This window comes from Pezoporus flaviventris, unplaced genomic scaffold (genome assembly GCF_033815535.1).
Source record: "Pezoporus flaviventris isolate CSIRO_AGI_PZ_B2104156 unplaced genomic scaffold, CSIRO_AGI_Pfla_v1 ptg000029l, whole genome shotgun sequence".
NCBI lineage: Eukaryota > Metazoa > Chordata > Aves > Psittaciformes > Psittacidae > Pezoporus > Pezoporus flaviventris.
This window is the reverse complement of record NW_026892577.1, coordinates 11,488,117-11,504,774: the sequence shown is the minus strand read 5'-3', so window position 1 is coordinate 11,504,774 and position 16,658 is coordinate 11,488,117. Positions and strand designations below refer to the sequence as shown.

At 39.0% G+C, this 16,658-nt stretch overlaps 1 protein-coding gene across 23 annotated transcripts in view; it reads right to left on the bottom strand.

Moving 5' to 3' along the window:
• Window positions 1-16,658, bottom strand: part of LCOR (ligand dependent nuclear receptor corepressor) — an 80,558-nt gene that overhangs the window by 18,340 nt on the left and 45,560 nt on the right. For 22 of the 23 annotated variants that reach the window (XM_061459008.1, XM_061458986.1, XM_061458987.1 and 19 more), the window contains one exon: window positions 14,146-14,239. In XM_061459008.1, the coding sequence (XP_061314992.1) occupies window positions 14,146-14,239 (94 nt within the window). Of the gene's footprint in view, window positions 1-1,881; window positions 11,452-14,145; window positions 14,240-16,658 lie in introns of those variants that run through there. The other variant, XM_061459010.1, reaches the window with a different exon arrangement.

The following is a 16,658-nucleotide window of genomic DNA, read 5'->3' as shown; positions in this document are numbered from 1 at the left end:
GTGAGGGAGCTGCCTACTGTGAGGTCTAGTGTTAACCCCAACACTTGCAGGTAGTGACCCGGAGCTTTCTGCTCTTCCCTTCACAGAAGTACATGTTTTCACACAGCAGAGCCTCTCATTTCACATCTGCCAGAGTATCTGGACTGTGGAAGGTGACCCAGGTGTAAGTAAGAGTACAATCCGCTGCTGCTCCATGGAGGATCCGTTACTTCAGAAGGCGATCAGATATGCTCCTGCAGGTTCAGAAGAGGCAGCTGCCTCTTCCAATAACAAATGGAGCAGCTCAAACCCCATCCTGAGTTGCAAAGAATGGAGGTAAATTAGCAGAAGACTTTTAAAGCTGCCTAATGCAGCTAATTATGTTTCTTTTGTAGCAACTTCTATAGCAGCATAGATGCTTCTTTCTGGGTCCGGGCGCATCATCTTGTGAACTCTTTTGCATTACAGAAAACAGCTTTAAAAGAAGAATTTAAGGCTGTGTTCTTTTAACTCTGAACCACTTCAGCTTAAACAGTGTGAGACCAAGCTCTTCAGGAAAACCAGAGAAACTTGGTATTTCTGCTAATCATAGGACTAAAAGTGTCGATTGAAAATGTTCTGGGAAAAGCTTGCAGGGCGTAATACATCCTGAAGAATGGCAGATGGGAATATGGTTCATCACTTTCAAAGGTTATTTTCATGGATTTGACAGATGTATTCAGACATACACAAAAAATATGATAAATACTAGTTTATAGCACAAGGCTTTCAAGCTATTTATGCATAAAGACTCACTATTCCTGAATAAGATGTAGTCTCTAGTCAAACCAAGCTTTGTATTTAAAAGAGATTTGCCCAGTAAAGTTAAAGCAATGACAACATCCAGCTACCTTACCATTTTGCTTTTTGTTCCTAATACCAGTATTAGTATGCAAGGAATATAACAGCTAGTTCGTAATGTAAGAGTGATTTATGGATCTTAAAAAAAAAAAGGCACTGAAGAATCAAAAAGCAAACCCTAAACTACCTACTTTTCAATAGCACAAGCTAAGAAAGGCAGTTTCTCAGGAGAGAAGAAACCTGGGCTAGACAGTGTGCAGCATGATAAATTTTCCTAAAGCTAGGAAATCCCTATACATCACTCTTAAAATCAACCTAGGGCTGAACACAAAGGTTAGCAGAAATGCCTAAACTCACATGGGCTCCATTATACACCACTTACTGTAACCTACTTTTTAGTATTCAGCATTTCGGTATCAATAATGCATAACGTCAGGAGTAGTTCAACCCAAAGCACGGTCGCAAGCAAGTAAACATGGGTCTCCAGCATGGCCCAGCTGGAGCATGGTGCTGCTGCTGACCCTGCCTCGTGCCCCTGTGAAGGGGGACAACAGGACAGAGCTGCTGGACCTGTCCTTGTGTTTATCAGGAGCTGGGAACTTGCCTCCTCTGTGAAGGGAGAGCTGATGGCTGCAGAGAATGAGAGCAAGAATAAGTTCCTACCTTGACTCATTGCTAAGTGCTCAATGACAAGCCTACATCACTTTCTTTTTTTTCCCTGAGAGGATGTTTGTTCTTCACCGGATGAATTATTTACCATTAAAGAAATTAAGGTGGCCAGTAGGGAAGAGCAAATGAGAGTACAGGAGTTCAGGAGGCCAGGCTGCTACGAGACAGCATTTCAGCTTTCACATGTGCTCCCCGCCCAGCTGCTAAAGCAGCTTTACCAAAATCCTATTTCAGAGAAGAACCAGAGTACAGAGACTCCAAAGCTTGATCCTTCAGCCAGAATTGGCTTTACATTTTCACTTCCCTGCTGCTCTCAATCTGCGACAGTTTGCATTTCATAACCTCAGTGTGGCCATTCAGGAAGCACACCACAAACAACAGAATTGGAACCCCTTAAAGTTTTTCACAACAAAATTTATTAGAAGAATAGTGGTTTTGAAAAGTCTAGCATCCAGTGAAAACTACCATACACAACGTTACAGCTGGGAATGTGTTTCCAAAATGACATGGTCAAATAATACAATGGAGCCATTAAATCTTACACATGCACAACAAGAGAATTAGCGCTTTGACATACAATGCAAAAAAATAAATGGACCACATGAAATAAAAATTTAAAAGTACTTATCACATACATTAAGACACAGCTTATTTAGTCCAGTCAAAAAATCAGAACTGCATTAAAAAAAATTAATGTAGTGCAATCAAACCAAAAACCTTAATTTGTGATCATAAGTGCTCTACTACATAAAACATTGATCATAGCAAGGAACAAAAAATTCAAATCACACAGTACAAAAAAAATCTGTAAATAAATATAAACTACAGTACAAGAGAAATATTAAATTATACAATTCCGTCAAACTGTAAACAGTATATTGAAATGAGGTCCATAAGAGTAAAGGGGGGGGTTCCTGTTTTATTTCTTTTTCCCATGACACTTGAACTTCTAGAGGTCAGAGAGAAATGCCATTTTCCATACTCTTCAAAGACTATGGGTTACATAAATAGAAAGAGAAGACTTTTTAAGATGTAAAGTGTCAAATAATAAAGCAGAGGTGTTGCTGACTTGCGACTGCCAACAGATCCCTGCGAGAGCAGAGCGGCAGATTTCAAGGATCGCCTCCTCGCAAGCGCAGCACAGGGGCCCATCACTACAGATGTTAAGTGCCAACACGTCCCGAATTAGTGCTCAGCATTGGAGAGGAGACACCTGCTGAGGGCCTGGTCCTAACGATTAGGTGGAAGCGATTACGCACACTGTTAGGGATTACTCGGACCTCTGCTCATTATCTGACAGGTTTACAACGCTTGTCATACAAACACCAACTTTGGCAGAACAATTACTAATAAACTCAAAGCACTCCCGGCCCATTGGTTTCCATCACAGTGGCCAGTGCACAGAATTCTCTAAGGACATTGCATAACTAGAGTGTAGAGGTCAGACAGCCAAGGACCCGTGCTTGAGGTTAGAAGTAGTTATGGTGAGAGAGAAGCAAGAGCCACGTTAAGAAGCTGCCTCTGCTGTTCACAGAAGCAGTTGGGAATGTATTTCATTTTTAGCTGCGCTGGCTAGTAGTGGCATTTTAAAATATATAAGTTTAAGATAACATATATACTATATATGTATATAATATAATACATATTATATAATATACATAGGAATTTCTTACAATACATACCAGGAACCCCCACGCGATCTGCTCAGTAGTAATAACTGAATATACAGAATGCCACTATAAGTGTCTGAGGCACTGTGTGCTGGAGAGTAAATATGCAGCTTTAAAATCCGTTTGGCTGAGTTATACCTGGATACCTGAACTGAGTTTTAAGTTGACATTCATCAAGGATGTGCTATCAGCACGTCAAAAGAAAAGCAAAACAAAATACAAGTCACTGCTAGGTTTAAGAAGAGAGTACAAGTACCTGAATTGAGTGAGGATAGTGTGTAAACTGTCCCTGAGGGTTTTTAAACAGTGTGTGTACAAGTTGGATTCCTAAGAACATTAGTTTAAACTTACATTGCGGACTGATAAAATACCAATGTCTGACAATTTAACAAGTGGAGGTTAGAAAGAGTTATGAGCAAACACTCAAAACATATTTTATACATTTTAAAGCAGCAGTAAGCTGCTGTAAGCATACATCCCATCAGTACAAGCAACACATGGGACTCAGATAAAGGTTTCTATTTGCAAAAAGCCCATCATATATTGATAAGTAAAGAATATTCACCTGCTAAATTAGAATGCACCTAGTTACAGACTAGCAATTCAAGATTAATTTCTTTAATCAAATACTTTGCTATACTTTGCTATTACATACTAAAATTCCTTAAGCTCACTAATGCTGGTATTCTAATCTATTCTTTTTAAATGTTCCCCCTTCATTTAAGAAATATACCATTCCACAACTTAAACATTAAGATCCATTTTCAGTCCTCAGATGTAAAAAGCATGTCAATGAGTTTATATTAAAAATTTACATGGTAAAAAGGCTTGAATTTCAGCCAGAGATTCTAAATACTACTCATTCCCTGAAGGCATAAGGGAGAAAGAATCCCTACCCATTTTTCTTGTGATATAGTTTTCAAACTGAACATTAAACAATGGTCCAAAATGATTTTTCAGTTTGGGAAACCTCCCTTTCCCTACCCACCATCCCAGATTCCAAATGTCAAGCCATGAGATGGCCTACCAAAATGATTAGTTAAAAACATCAGGCATGTATATATACATCCCCTGCCTGAACTTCACACTATTTTGTTGTACTAGTCTTTAAAATACAGATTAGTATCCCAAGAGAACTTGTGATCTGACCTGAAAAGCCATTAATGATCCTAGATTGTACGTTTAAGATATCTCATAACCTGAAGACCAGATTTAATTAAGACTCTGGCATTGTAACAGAAAAAGTGCTGCAGTTATTTATCCCTTTTCTGGTACTTTAGAATAGGTCAGACAAGTGCTTTCTATAGTGACAGTAAAGTTTACATCCTTTCATGCAGGCGTAAAAAATAGTATCTGCAAAAATATCTGAGAAATGTAGCACCAAGTAGTTGAAAACCTGTATTAGTGGCTGTGGTAGTTTCTTCATTATTTCCAAGTAGGAAATTAAAACATTAAGTTAGACTGTACTAGGTGATGACTATAGAAATTGTTTCCTGACATTAACTTCTCCTGCTCCAGTCAGCATGAAGCCTGGGTCCTAATCCCTGCTCCATAAAGTAGTTATCATCTGGAGTAATTCTAAATTATACTTACCAAATCAGTAGTGACAAGCACAGGGGCAGGGATGTTTGTTTTTAAGAAGGTGAATGAAATGCCCTGGACAGGCTGGAAAAATCCTTCCTCCTATTACATGGCCCAGTAAAATTGCTTCTGCCACCGGGCTAAGAGATTTTTGTGAGGATTAAATAAAGCTTTCTGAATAGGAAGGTTTTCATGACAATACCTGAATATAGGCATAATTCAGTAGGACATGAACTCTAAAACTGCTGCTGTAATACTGGTACAGAAACTTGGCCCCAGTCAAAGCAAGAACAGGAGAGAGGGAGAGAGATGGACACTGGAATGCTGTTACTAACAGGTTTTTCTGGTATATGTGAAGTGGATCTACGGACCATTTTGAGTCCACAGTATCTCTCTGCTTAGTGATCATCATAGTACATCATGTTTATATGCTAGATAATTTGAAATGAGTAACTGTAGTGGTTATTTTCTTTGCTACATCTATCAGAACTGCGTATGACCAGCAGTGCAGATTTTCAGGTTTCTGAAGGCTCTAACTACTGAGTTTTCAACATAGTTTGAGATCAAATGGAAACCTTCCTAGTACCAAAACTAGGTACAGCTTTTTAAACCAGTATTAGTCAATATTATCGCCTGGTGCCAAGAAAAAGCAACATTGACCTAGACTGAAATTACGGTTCATTTCTGAAACCATTTCTGGGGAAAACCTAGACGTTTCTGATCCTCATGCAAATGAGGGAAACAATCCTTCCCATTCTACCTCTAACATTTGGCAGAGAATTTAACCTATTTAAAATATTGTGACAAAGCTTTCAGTACAGGTTAATAATTTTGCCTTCATAAGAATTTGGACTGCAACAAGCGTATGCATTCTTACACTGAAGAGTTAAAATTTTGTCTTCACTGAAGAAAGAGCTCTTTACATTACAGATGTAGCCACACTGTTTTTGAGAAAAAAGGGAACAGCAAAGTGTTCCCTTCACTCCTTGGACACTGTGTTCATCTCCTAAGACTCAAGGACATCTTAAGAGCATTACTTCAAAGTAAACTGGAAAGAAACACATGGTAATTCCAGTTTTTCCTGTATAACAACTGCTGCAGATGATATAAAAAGCAAGACAATAAGAACTAAAACGAGTTGTTCCAATCTATGCACAGCTTACTCAACCCTAAAGCCCCTGAATCACTTTGCCAGCTTCTGCAAACATCCAGGGGAAGGCAATGTACTCTCAGGTTCTCATGAAAGAAATATTTAGACTCAAATGTCAGCCTGCCACAAGACAAAGCACAGACTGGTCTGCTTTACCTGGTCTAAACACACGTGCAGTTGCCTCCCATGTTTAGGAATATCCTTGAGCGTTGGGAAGCTCTACAAAAAGAGGTGGTATAGGAGTTGTGTGAGAATACAGAAGCAGAAGGTGCTCCCTTACTAGAGGCACTACCTTACCTGTACACCTGCATTGTTAAAAGTAATTTGTTTTCCAACCGCAATGAAAATTCAGTGTTTGACTTCAGGTCTAGCAATAGGGTTGGTAATGCAAGCATCAAATGACGAGTTCTGCAATAAGAAGCAAAGCAAAGCATACCTGTTTGCTTATGCAGCAACTTCTCCTGTGCAACAGGGGAATAAAAAAAAAATAAAATGAGAAATTCTAAAGGAAATTGTCTTGAGCCTTTAAGAAAAAAAGGCAGGGAATGACTGGAGAATAAAGTATATTTTGACATAAATAAAAACAAGTCCAGAAACGTGTCCCTGCTAATATCTAACTGGAAACGTTCAACTCTATAGCTGTACTCAAGCATTACGGCCACAATAATGCCTAGAACACTGTGGAATGAGGATCCAGCTGGCTGAAAGTGAGGTAATAGTTTGTAATAGGTCAGAGTTCTAAAAAAGCACTTTTACATCTTACAAGTCCAAATAAAAGAAAAGAAAAGGACACATCTCATACATGTTGGGCTTTCTCACCAGAACTGTACGATAATTAACTCCACGTCAGGACCCCTACCACACTAAGCCTTACTCATCTTCAATTATATGCTGCAGCAAAGATTTACCAAGCAACACCTAAACTTCAGTACAATATGAAACTTGATTCTTAAAACTTTATACACACAAAATATAAAATTACTTTTCTAGGATGGGGTAGGGGAGAGGGATTCTCCTTCATGATACTTGGACTGAAAAACTAGTTTTCAGAGACTGCCACAAATAGTATTCACAGTTTCTCGCTGTCAGGCTTTTTCAGCTACATCAACGTAGTACACAACAATACTGTTAAATCCAATAACTACATCGGATGGACATTCTCGGGAATAAGAGAAAACTAGTGACGAAAAATACCCGAAAGGCCTCCTCCTAACGACATCTTCATTTTACAGGGTTGCAGTTTGTCTATGTTACACGTTAATGCGATCTCAAAAGAGCAGCAGGAGAAAGATTTTAAACCTTCTCTCCTGTCCAAGTGATCCAAGTAACATAAGCATCCACTTACCAGAAATAACATGAGAAACGAGGCTTTTGTTACAAAGACAGCAGTGAACCACACCTTCCCACACCAAAATATGGTCAACCAGGGATTTTGGCCATGCAAACTGCTGGTCAGCAGGAAATCAAGCATGCTAATGGACAAACATTAATTCCAATCATATATTTAAAATGATCGCAAATACTACTAGTTAGCTACACTGAAAGCACCTGTAAAAAATATGTAGTGAGAAAGGAAACAGAACATCAGTGATCACTGCAGCACTTCGAGCGATACTAGCCTTACGTGATGAATCACCTCAGAGAAAATACATTAGATGGGACTTTGAAACAAAAAGGGTAACATTAAAAGGTGCACCTGAATATTACAGACTAAATTTACAAAACCTACAATAAGGTAAAATATATATCTTTTGAATATTCAGCAGCTTTTTTTTAAATTTGTTTTTATTTTTTGAGAGGCTCATGAAATTTTAAAAAGGGACCACTAACTAATCTCAACCATGCTTCACAAAACAATAATGGCTATTTCATATTGCAGTTACCAATGTAATGCAATTAGTGCTTAAAAAATAATCTACACTTCTTTTTTTTCTTCTTTTTTTTCCTTTTCAAACAGAGACCTTTGGAGGAAATATGGTTGTTCAAAAGCTTCTCGAAAAAGAAAGATTACCTGAATAGTAAAGTTATCACAGATCAAGTGTTGTGTTTAAAAGCTTTGCAGACATGAGTATTACAATCTTCAGGTCTCAGGACATTTAAACTGAGAAAGTTACGCGTTTGGTTTGTTGTTGGTTTTTTGTCTTTTAAAATCCACTTTCTAACCAAAGCAAATAAAGAGTACTCAAGTTCTCACTATCTATTTACAATTCTTAGCCTACAGTCTGAAATGACAAGACAAATTCTCTTTTAAAACTGCAGCATTAAAGGGTAGGCACACCATTCTTCTGCTGCACGATTGTCACCCACTTAAACATACACATACAAAATATTTAGGTTAGTAAAATGAGCACTCCACATACACTACAGTGACAAGGTTTATAAAACTCAACTCATGTCGCTTAAATAAAACAACTACAAAAGGTTAAACCTCTCTGAACAGTAAAACTGTGTTAGTTTTTTCTTTAAACTTGCAGCAAACTTTCTACCATAACCTCCAACAGCAGATGAAACCACACGTTTAACTGCGCCTTTATTGCAATCACCAGCTAAACTGGAACGTATTGCAGAGTTTATATACTGCTACTGAGCTTTAAACTGCTTTAAATACCAAGATGACAACTAGAGAGCTACGAGGAACCAGGAGTTTGAGTACTAAAATATATTAAGTAAACAAAATCAAAGTATACTTGGGGCCAAGTGCCCAGTCCGTTTCAAGAATGAGCAGTGCATATTTAAAACGACAGCAATGGTGTGCCTAACCTTTGAAAATATGAAGTTGCTGGGGAGGGGGGAGAGAGAATCAACTGTTCCAGAAGTCAGTCAGCATCCCTACAGCTATTTAGGCCACCCTCCCATGAACTTTGAGAAACCACTTTCAATCACTGACATCACTTAATGCTCTCACACAAAAACTCTAATGCTTCTTTTGGTTGTGCAAATGGGGGAAAAAAAAACAAATCAAAACAAATGGTAATTCTATCTACCTTTTGCACAGGTTAAGACCAAATTGTTTCTACCTGAAGAACCAGCAAATCCGATTTGGTCATATTGTGGTAAGTCCAGTAAGCTCCACCCAGTTACTGACCACTTCTGCAGAAAGTATCAAAGATAAAAGTTCTGTACAAAACTTATCCTGGATCTCCATATACCATATGATAACAATCTCATCGTACTGCAAAAACTGGACTTGTGGTTTACGGAGTGCTTTTATGGTGTTTAAACGCTTCTTCTAGCGTGTAATAAACCACTATCAAAATAGATTAAATAAAAACAACAAAAAAAGCAGGACTTGGATTAATTCCTGCTACTGGCAACTGTAATATTTAAAAAGGAAACACCCATTCATTGAGTGTTCGACCCTGACAGTATTACAGATAGATATGATGCCGAGCCTGAATTAGATCAGGCTACCAGTGTTTTACTTCTTCCCTGAACATTAACAAGCTCCTTCACTAATGTAGATATTTGGGCAGACTACTGAGGTTGTAACGTTTGAGATCACTGTTTTGTGGGCTTTTTTTTTTTCTATTTTTTGCAATATCACAGTAGTTTGTTACACAAATCCCCCTTCCCCAGATTAGAGTCATTTGAACTACTTGTTGGAACCACATAGTTTAGTAAACTCAGAATCAAGTCTGTAAAAAGCATAAAGGTCACAAAGAACCGTAGTTCTGTTGTAATGAGGCATACCCTAATACATCATTTAGTGTACCCTGACTGCTCCTGACTGTGAGAAGCTTGTCTTCCGTGAGATAAGGCTACATCCTCAAGCAGGTGAGTCTAAATATCACCCTTCAAAAATATCAAACAAAATTACAGCAAAGGTAGTGTTACAAATAATTAACTGACATATTCTGAAGGTAGTGTATGTAAGTTTTCCCTCCCCCCCCCCCCCTCCCCCCCGGGTGAGCACTAAGCAGACAGCGAATGGCAAGTATGTTCAATTTATAAACAAAATAGTGGAGAGCCTAATTAGACCCAATTGATTATCCTCCTAATAAGCAAATCTCTGAGTTCAAGTGAGGTACCATTCCTAAATAACCTGATTTAGCTTAAATCTTTCAATCAACTGGATCAAAGAAAAGGAGGGAGAAAAAGATTTCTGAAACGTTTTGAAGAATAACAGTCTGATTCTCATTTGAAAAATGCCTGGTTTTCAGAAAGTATCAGTTTAACAAAGTGGACTTTTTTCTATGAAGGCAGACATGAAAAATCCAACATCAGAAGTTCAGGCAGGCTCTACAGGCAAGACGTCCACTTCCACAGATCTGCATTCTTTGTGAGGTAACTCTCTATTACAGAGAAACATGCAAAAAGCAAAAGAAAAAGGAAAAGAAAAAGAAAAAAAAAGAAAAAAAAAGAGGGTAGTGGTAGTGGGCAGGTGAAGGAGGGAAACTGCACCATACCGGGCTAGAAAAATTTACAAATATGACATTCAGAGCACACCTTTCACCTGTGTCCACACAAGTCTATGCTAAACCGCAAAGGAAAGAGCTTTGCAGCAAATAGGAGAATCAGGCGCGCTCAGTGTTATTTGAACTATGCAGTAGTGCTCACCCAGTTTGCAAAGTAATTGGCACTCTACAACATCCCTACTCATCTTTCAATTCATTTGCACTTTGTGCTGCTTCTCCCTGGGGATCTAATTCAATCTTTACTGAAACATCCTGCCCCTCCGACCTCATTAATTTCATTTTTTTCTTTGGAGGGTTTTTCAAAGTGCCCAGCCTCTCTTTAACTTTGTACTCCAGTGTACTGTGGGGGATCCCATAAATACTCTGAGCTTTGGAAACGCTCATTTTCCCGCTCATAACCACAGAGATTGCTTCCTCCAGTATCTCGCTGTTGTACTGTCTGTATCTCCCTCTTTTCTTCCTAGGTTGCTTAGAGCCAGGATCTCCCTCTTGATCTGAGGTGGGATATGGCTGTCCAGAGGTAGACTGCTCAGCATCTGAGCCCCAGGAATCTGGTCCAGCATCCAGCAAACTTCTCCTGTTTTGTTTTGGAAGGATAGCCCTTAACTTCTTGCTAAGCGCGCTCTCCGTTTGTGAACCCATTACCAAAGAGCTATAGCTGTACTGGTCACCAGAGCGGGACTCCCATGAAAGGTCCATGCCTCGAACTTGTGGTATCTTTAAATCCACAGGAGACGAATGGCTCATGTCCTTTTTCCCATCCTGTTTAGTTTGAAGTGCCATTTTTTGAAAGGCAGAGTTTTCTGTAAGAAAAGGAAGGTCACTGATGTTGCTGAGTGCACCATTTCCCCTGAATTTCATGCGGCTGAAATTGAATTCGTAGTGTGGTTTTGCCCAAGAAGCCTCCCTGGATAATATTAAGTGCTGTCCATGATTCTGTAGTCCAGATGGCCCATGGCTGGCAGCCGTAGAAAACTGGTTTCTGCTCAGCAGTTCTTCACTAATCTGGAGTGATCGAGCCAGCGGTACTTTAAGAGATGTGGAGTGGCCATAACCTTCCCTGGTTCCATCCTGCAAGCTTCTTGGAGGTACCCCATCACCACTCTGTAGTCCCTCCGGATGGTGCTGGCTGGGTCTCCCAGGTCGCCTAATTGGATGGAAGGAAACTGATGTGAGCAGGACTTGCACAGGTAGGGAGGGATGGGTGAGGGGGCCACTCCTTTATTAGAAGGCCTTGCTTGGGTAACATCACTTTTTGTGTTATTTATTTTTTCTCTAAATTTGTATTTATTTTTTGATTTTATTTTAATTTTTTTTTTAAAGTCTCAGCATCAGTCAGTTTTAAAACTTGTTCGCAAAAAAAAAAAAGAGAAGCTTTTTGGGCAAAGAAAAATGAAACCTGTTGGCTGGTCTCTGGTTGGGTTCACAAATTCTCGGAGTAGAAAAGACTTCGCGCAAGCGTCTGCAAATAGCACCTTAATTACAAAGTAGTAATCAATCGCCATAGAGCTACACACAACTGTGTTACTGGTGTGACGTTACCACTAAACAAGTACAGTAATAAAAGAGTAAGCCAAAGTGCAACATATTCAACATGCAAATATGACTGCCACCCGCAGTATCTACACATAGGTGGAAACATTGGATGATGTTCGCTTATATCGTACTGAAGAATTACTGCTCAGGGTAAAGAAAAAATTGCTTAGCAGGCCTCAAAGGTATTTGCTTGACTTTCATTAAGCACCAAATAAGAAAGCTGGGATACCGCAGATCACAAAGGAAAACACTGCATTACACTAGACTTACCAAATTGCTCTCTTACCTAATTGCATATATACATGTCCCTGATTCTCATTTGATATATAGCATGGCTAAGAAAAGAAATCCAAGTCCCAGCTGTCATCCATATCAAGGGTTAACAGCAAAAAAAGCAGTGCGTATTTTTACCATTTTCCTTTTGTCACAAATGTACAACACAAAGTACTACTACTGTGGACATATGTATTTGATGTTTTTGCTAGCTTACCCCTCTCTAAGAAGACTAAGAAACTAAGTCACACTAATTTCAAAATCCACCTCCAAACTTCAACATACAGATCAACATACATGCTCTGGGACACTACAGTGGTGTAAAGCCCTCTAGCTAAGTCAGCATTATTTAAGGATAGGATATGCACTATTGAAAAGCTACATTATTTTAATCCTAGTGTGATATTAAACAGGAAAGTCTTAGGAGAAAAGACATCCACTGAAAAGGACCTGGCACATAACATACACTGTGCTTGGTATGTATGCTGCTAGCCTCTCTCCAGCACGCAGCAGGTCATAGTTGAAGTGGGCAACAAGAGTCAACAAGGATTCAGAACAAAATCCAGGAGTGAATGAAAGTTTACTATTCCAGAGAACTCTCTCAAACAACATGCATCCTCTGCTCCTTCCACAGCCTGTATCAGCATCTGAATGCGCACCAGTGGTTCTACACCTAAATAAAAGTCATTTTGGCAGGTCCCTAGGACAGGGGTTCATACCTGATTTCACTGACACTAAACAGACTGCAGTCAGCCTCATGTACAAGTAATCACACGTGCCAGTATGCCACATCCTCTCAGGGCCCACAGGACTGCTCATGGCAGTACTAGGTGCTGGCCCCGCACCTCTGTGTGTTGGACTTCGGCTCTCACTTGACACACCAACAAGAGAACAAACAACACAGAGCTGCGACTGCTTCTGCTGCCTTCCTAGGAAAACAGAGCTGGAAATAACTTGTCCAGCATTGAAAGAGAAGAGCTGGTGGGGAAGATTTATGCTAAAGAATTGTGAAAAAGTATTAGGATTAACTTTTCAACAAGGATTGAAGTATTTTACTAATAAAACTATTAAATGGCTCAAGTCTGAGAGTAATATTTTTCCAAGAAGAAATTCAAAAATTAGATCGGGGTGGGGGTGTTAGTTTAAAATTTAAAGTTTTTCAAAGGCTAAACCCAGCAATTAAATAGCAGTTTAAACCATACACTGTTTCTGTACTTCACTAACAAAGTGACTTGTTCACAGTAGCTTCAAGATAAAATTCTCCCATCAACACCCAAAACCTCTCTTACTCCCAGTCAGTCTCTCCAGTACAATTGACTCGATCTTAACTAAGAGTAAAGGGCTTCTAAATGTATGCAAAAGTGACCAAGAGAAATATAAAAGCTAGAAGAAACTTTATATACCATTCTTTCACGCCTTGGACTAATGAAGGCATGAGTACTACACCACACATTTTGTAATTATTGTTTTAAACTTGTTCAGTGCTACGGTACAATCACAAATCCAAAAAGCCATGTTTAAAGTTTTCTGAGCTACCAGACTCCCTTCCCCAGCCACTTTAGATTGCGATTTATGGTAGGAAGTATTAACAAAAAGCATGCAGTGATTCAAACCTTTTAATTCAACTTGGTTCATCACTCAAATCATTGCTACCCTAATACAAACTTTCCTGTTAGCCGACTTTCCTCTTAGTGGAACAAAATCTAAACTGCATTGCAAAGTCTCCAAGGCTCTTCGTACATTTAGCTGAACTGCCATCTCCATAGACGTCACTTACCACTAAACCCAAGCAGCAGGTAATGGACAGATATTTGGCTAAGTACTAAATTGGCCAAAATAACAGATATTAGAGTTCTTAACTGCAACAACTTATTTGGCAGGTGGGGTGAAGGTATTTGCCAAAAGGTACAAGTTGAAAAACACGTTACTCCAAAGGGTTAACACCAAAAGTAAGTTAAAATGAACAGGAGGTAAGCACACATTTTTAGTATAAAACAGTTTTAAAAGGTCACAGCAAGTTGCTGTCTCTTACCCATTTCCCGGAGTACTGGAGCACCCTGGAGAATGACTCAGAGAGGTGCTGCCGGCACAAGGACTCTTCTTAGTGGATAAATCAAGCACACCGTCTATAGAGACAAAAGAATGACTTCAGTGTTTGAAGAAGCAGGATCAGCCATGCTGTCTCTTGACACAACAAGTCTTTTGGGCTAAAGTCTTATTTAGTGCACAGCATTTTCTATTTCATTTATTTTTAAACAAACTAAGGCTTTGATTTGTTTGCTATCTGGCTTATGTGTGACTTCAACATAGCCCTCAGAAGTCACAACATAAACTGACAAAATTAAAAGTGCACCTATTACCAGAGCCAGGGAATAAAAGGTGACCTACAAATGACAGTTCAGGATACACTACAGCCTATCACACAACTAACCCTCCCTAGTGGTCCCAAAATGAGGCAATCTCCAAATTCCTGATGTATTCCCTCTCCTTACAGGGCACTTAAGCCAGTATTTGATTTTTTAAAAATCAAAATCTCTGTAGGAAAATTCACTGGGAATTTCATACTGGAAACTCATTTTCAAATAAACACACACTTAAATGTGAGACTCCTCCTCACCTGGCAGCTATCACCATCCTCTTTCCATATCTCCAGTGGGTTCCTACTGGCAAAGCTGCTGCCTTTCCCCTCTCTATCGTGTCATTTTACTCCCTCTCTTCTTCCATATACCAAATTGTTTTTCCTGCTAGTCCGCTTCTTCCATTCTCACTAATGGCACATCCTCGCATTCACCCATACTCTTCTGCAAGCCCTTACGTAAACTCTGTATTTCTAGGCAACAGAAAAGGGAGCATTTTTTTGCTAGCAAAGCCTTGCTCCCACTGCACTGAAATGACCTGAAATTTTGGTCATTTTAAAAGGCAACTTTGTTATAGAAGCAGCACAGACATTTGAAATTCCTGGAAACTTTGAAACAAGGAATGTATGAGGCAAAGATAAATGTAACCTGTTGGCAAGGTAAACTGGAGACATTTTTGAGCTCCGCGCTTACTCCATCTAATCAAGTAAATACCACCCAGCACAAGAACAATGTAAGATGGCTTTTAAATTGCTAAAAGTTCTCATTTGACATATGGAGAAAAAAAAAAAAGATAAACAGTGAACTAGAATTAACTTGTGGAAAGCTGTTCCACCCACTGCATTTGGGAACACACCATAACCCAAAATTAAGCAGGGAATTCATCTTCCTTTTGAACACTTATGCAGCCACAAGAAACACAGACTGGATCAAGCAGCACCTCCTTTTCAAGGGGCTACACTAAACAGCAGGGGCTGCTGCCAGGGGCACTTGCATCCACACTTCCTTTGTCAGAAGGGTCATAATGACCTAAAAGTCTCTGAGGGCAAGTAGGGCCTGCCTCATACTCCACAGAGTTTACAACTAGCTTACCTACTGGAACAGAGATATAACAATAAGCACTATTAGCAGTCTTTCTCAACAGATAGAGCTCTAACTCTATCACAAGTGTTATGAAGGGTTGGGATTGAATCTTTAAGGTCCCTTCCCACCCATTCTATGATTCCATGAACATTACAAAGTATCTTAGAGCTTTTTTATCACATGGTAGCTAAAGAACAGTTCATGTTTCCTTCTTCACCTACAATCCTCTAATTACAAAAAAACAACCAGAAATAAAAAGAAACAGAAGCAAAACCGATTGTTTCAGCAAAAAGTTTCACAATAAGAACAGTTTCACATTTATGAGCATATATGTAACAGTTGTGAAATACATTATATAATTAGCTAAAAACAAATAAAATTAGCTAGAAACATATTCCTATCAGCTAGAGGTACAAGTTCTCACTTCAAGACAGGCACCATATAACCTTCTACTGCAGTTCTGTAACTGAAGTGTAGTGACAACTTTCAGTAAATGCTGTAGGTGCAGTAAGTGTCCAGATGCTCAAGCTGTGTACTGTTGGACACATTAAATTAACCTTTGTACAAAAGGCTTCACAAACCTAAGCTCAAAGAATAAAGAAACATCCACCTACAATTCTGTACTAGCTTTTTAAACGCTCCACCTTTCCCACTGGAGGATGGACAGCCTACTTTGGTTTTGATAGAATGATTTCAGACACTAATACATTCCTAAAGAAGGGTAAAGGGGCTAATTTTAATCATCTCAGTAGGACACTTATGATAACCTCTAGTCAACAGTTTCAGGGAAAAAAAAAACAAACCAACATTCACATACTGTAAATCACTCACAGAACTCACTCATTAAAAAACATTTTTAATGGCAAGCAAGGTTTTCAAATTAAAACAAGCTCTGCAATGCTGTTACAAGTTACTCAATCTGTGCTCTCCAGAACAAGTCTATTTTTAAGGCAGAAGAGAGACATTTCTTCCAAATGCATAAACCTGGAAGTTTTGTACAGTTCATGGATATCATTTTTACAGCCTTCACAAAGCCATTTCTCGCAGACTTTTAAAAAGATACTGTTTTCACACTATGGCCAGAAAGAAAATAAATCAGTCTTTC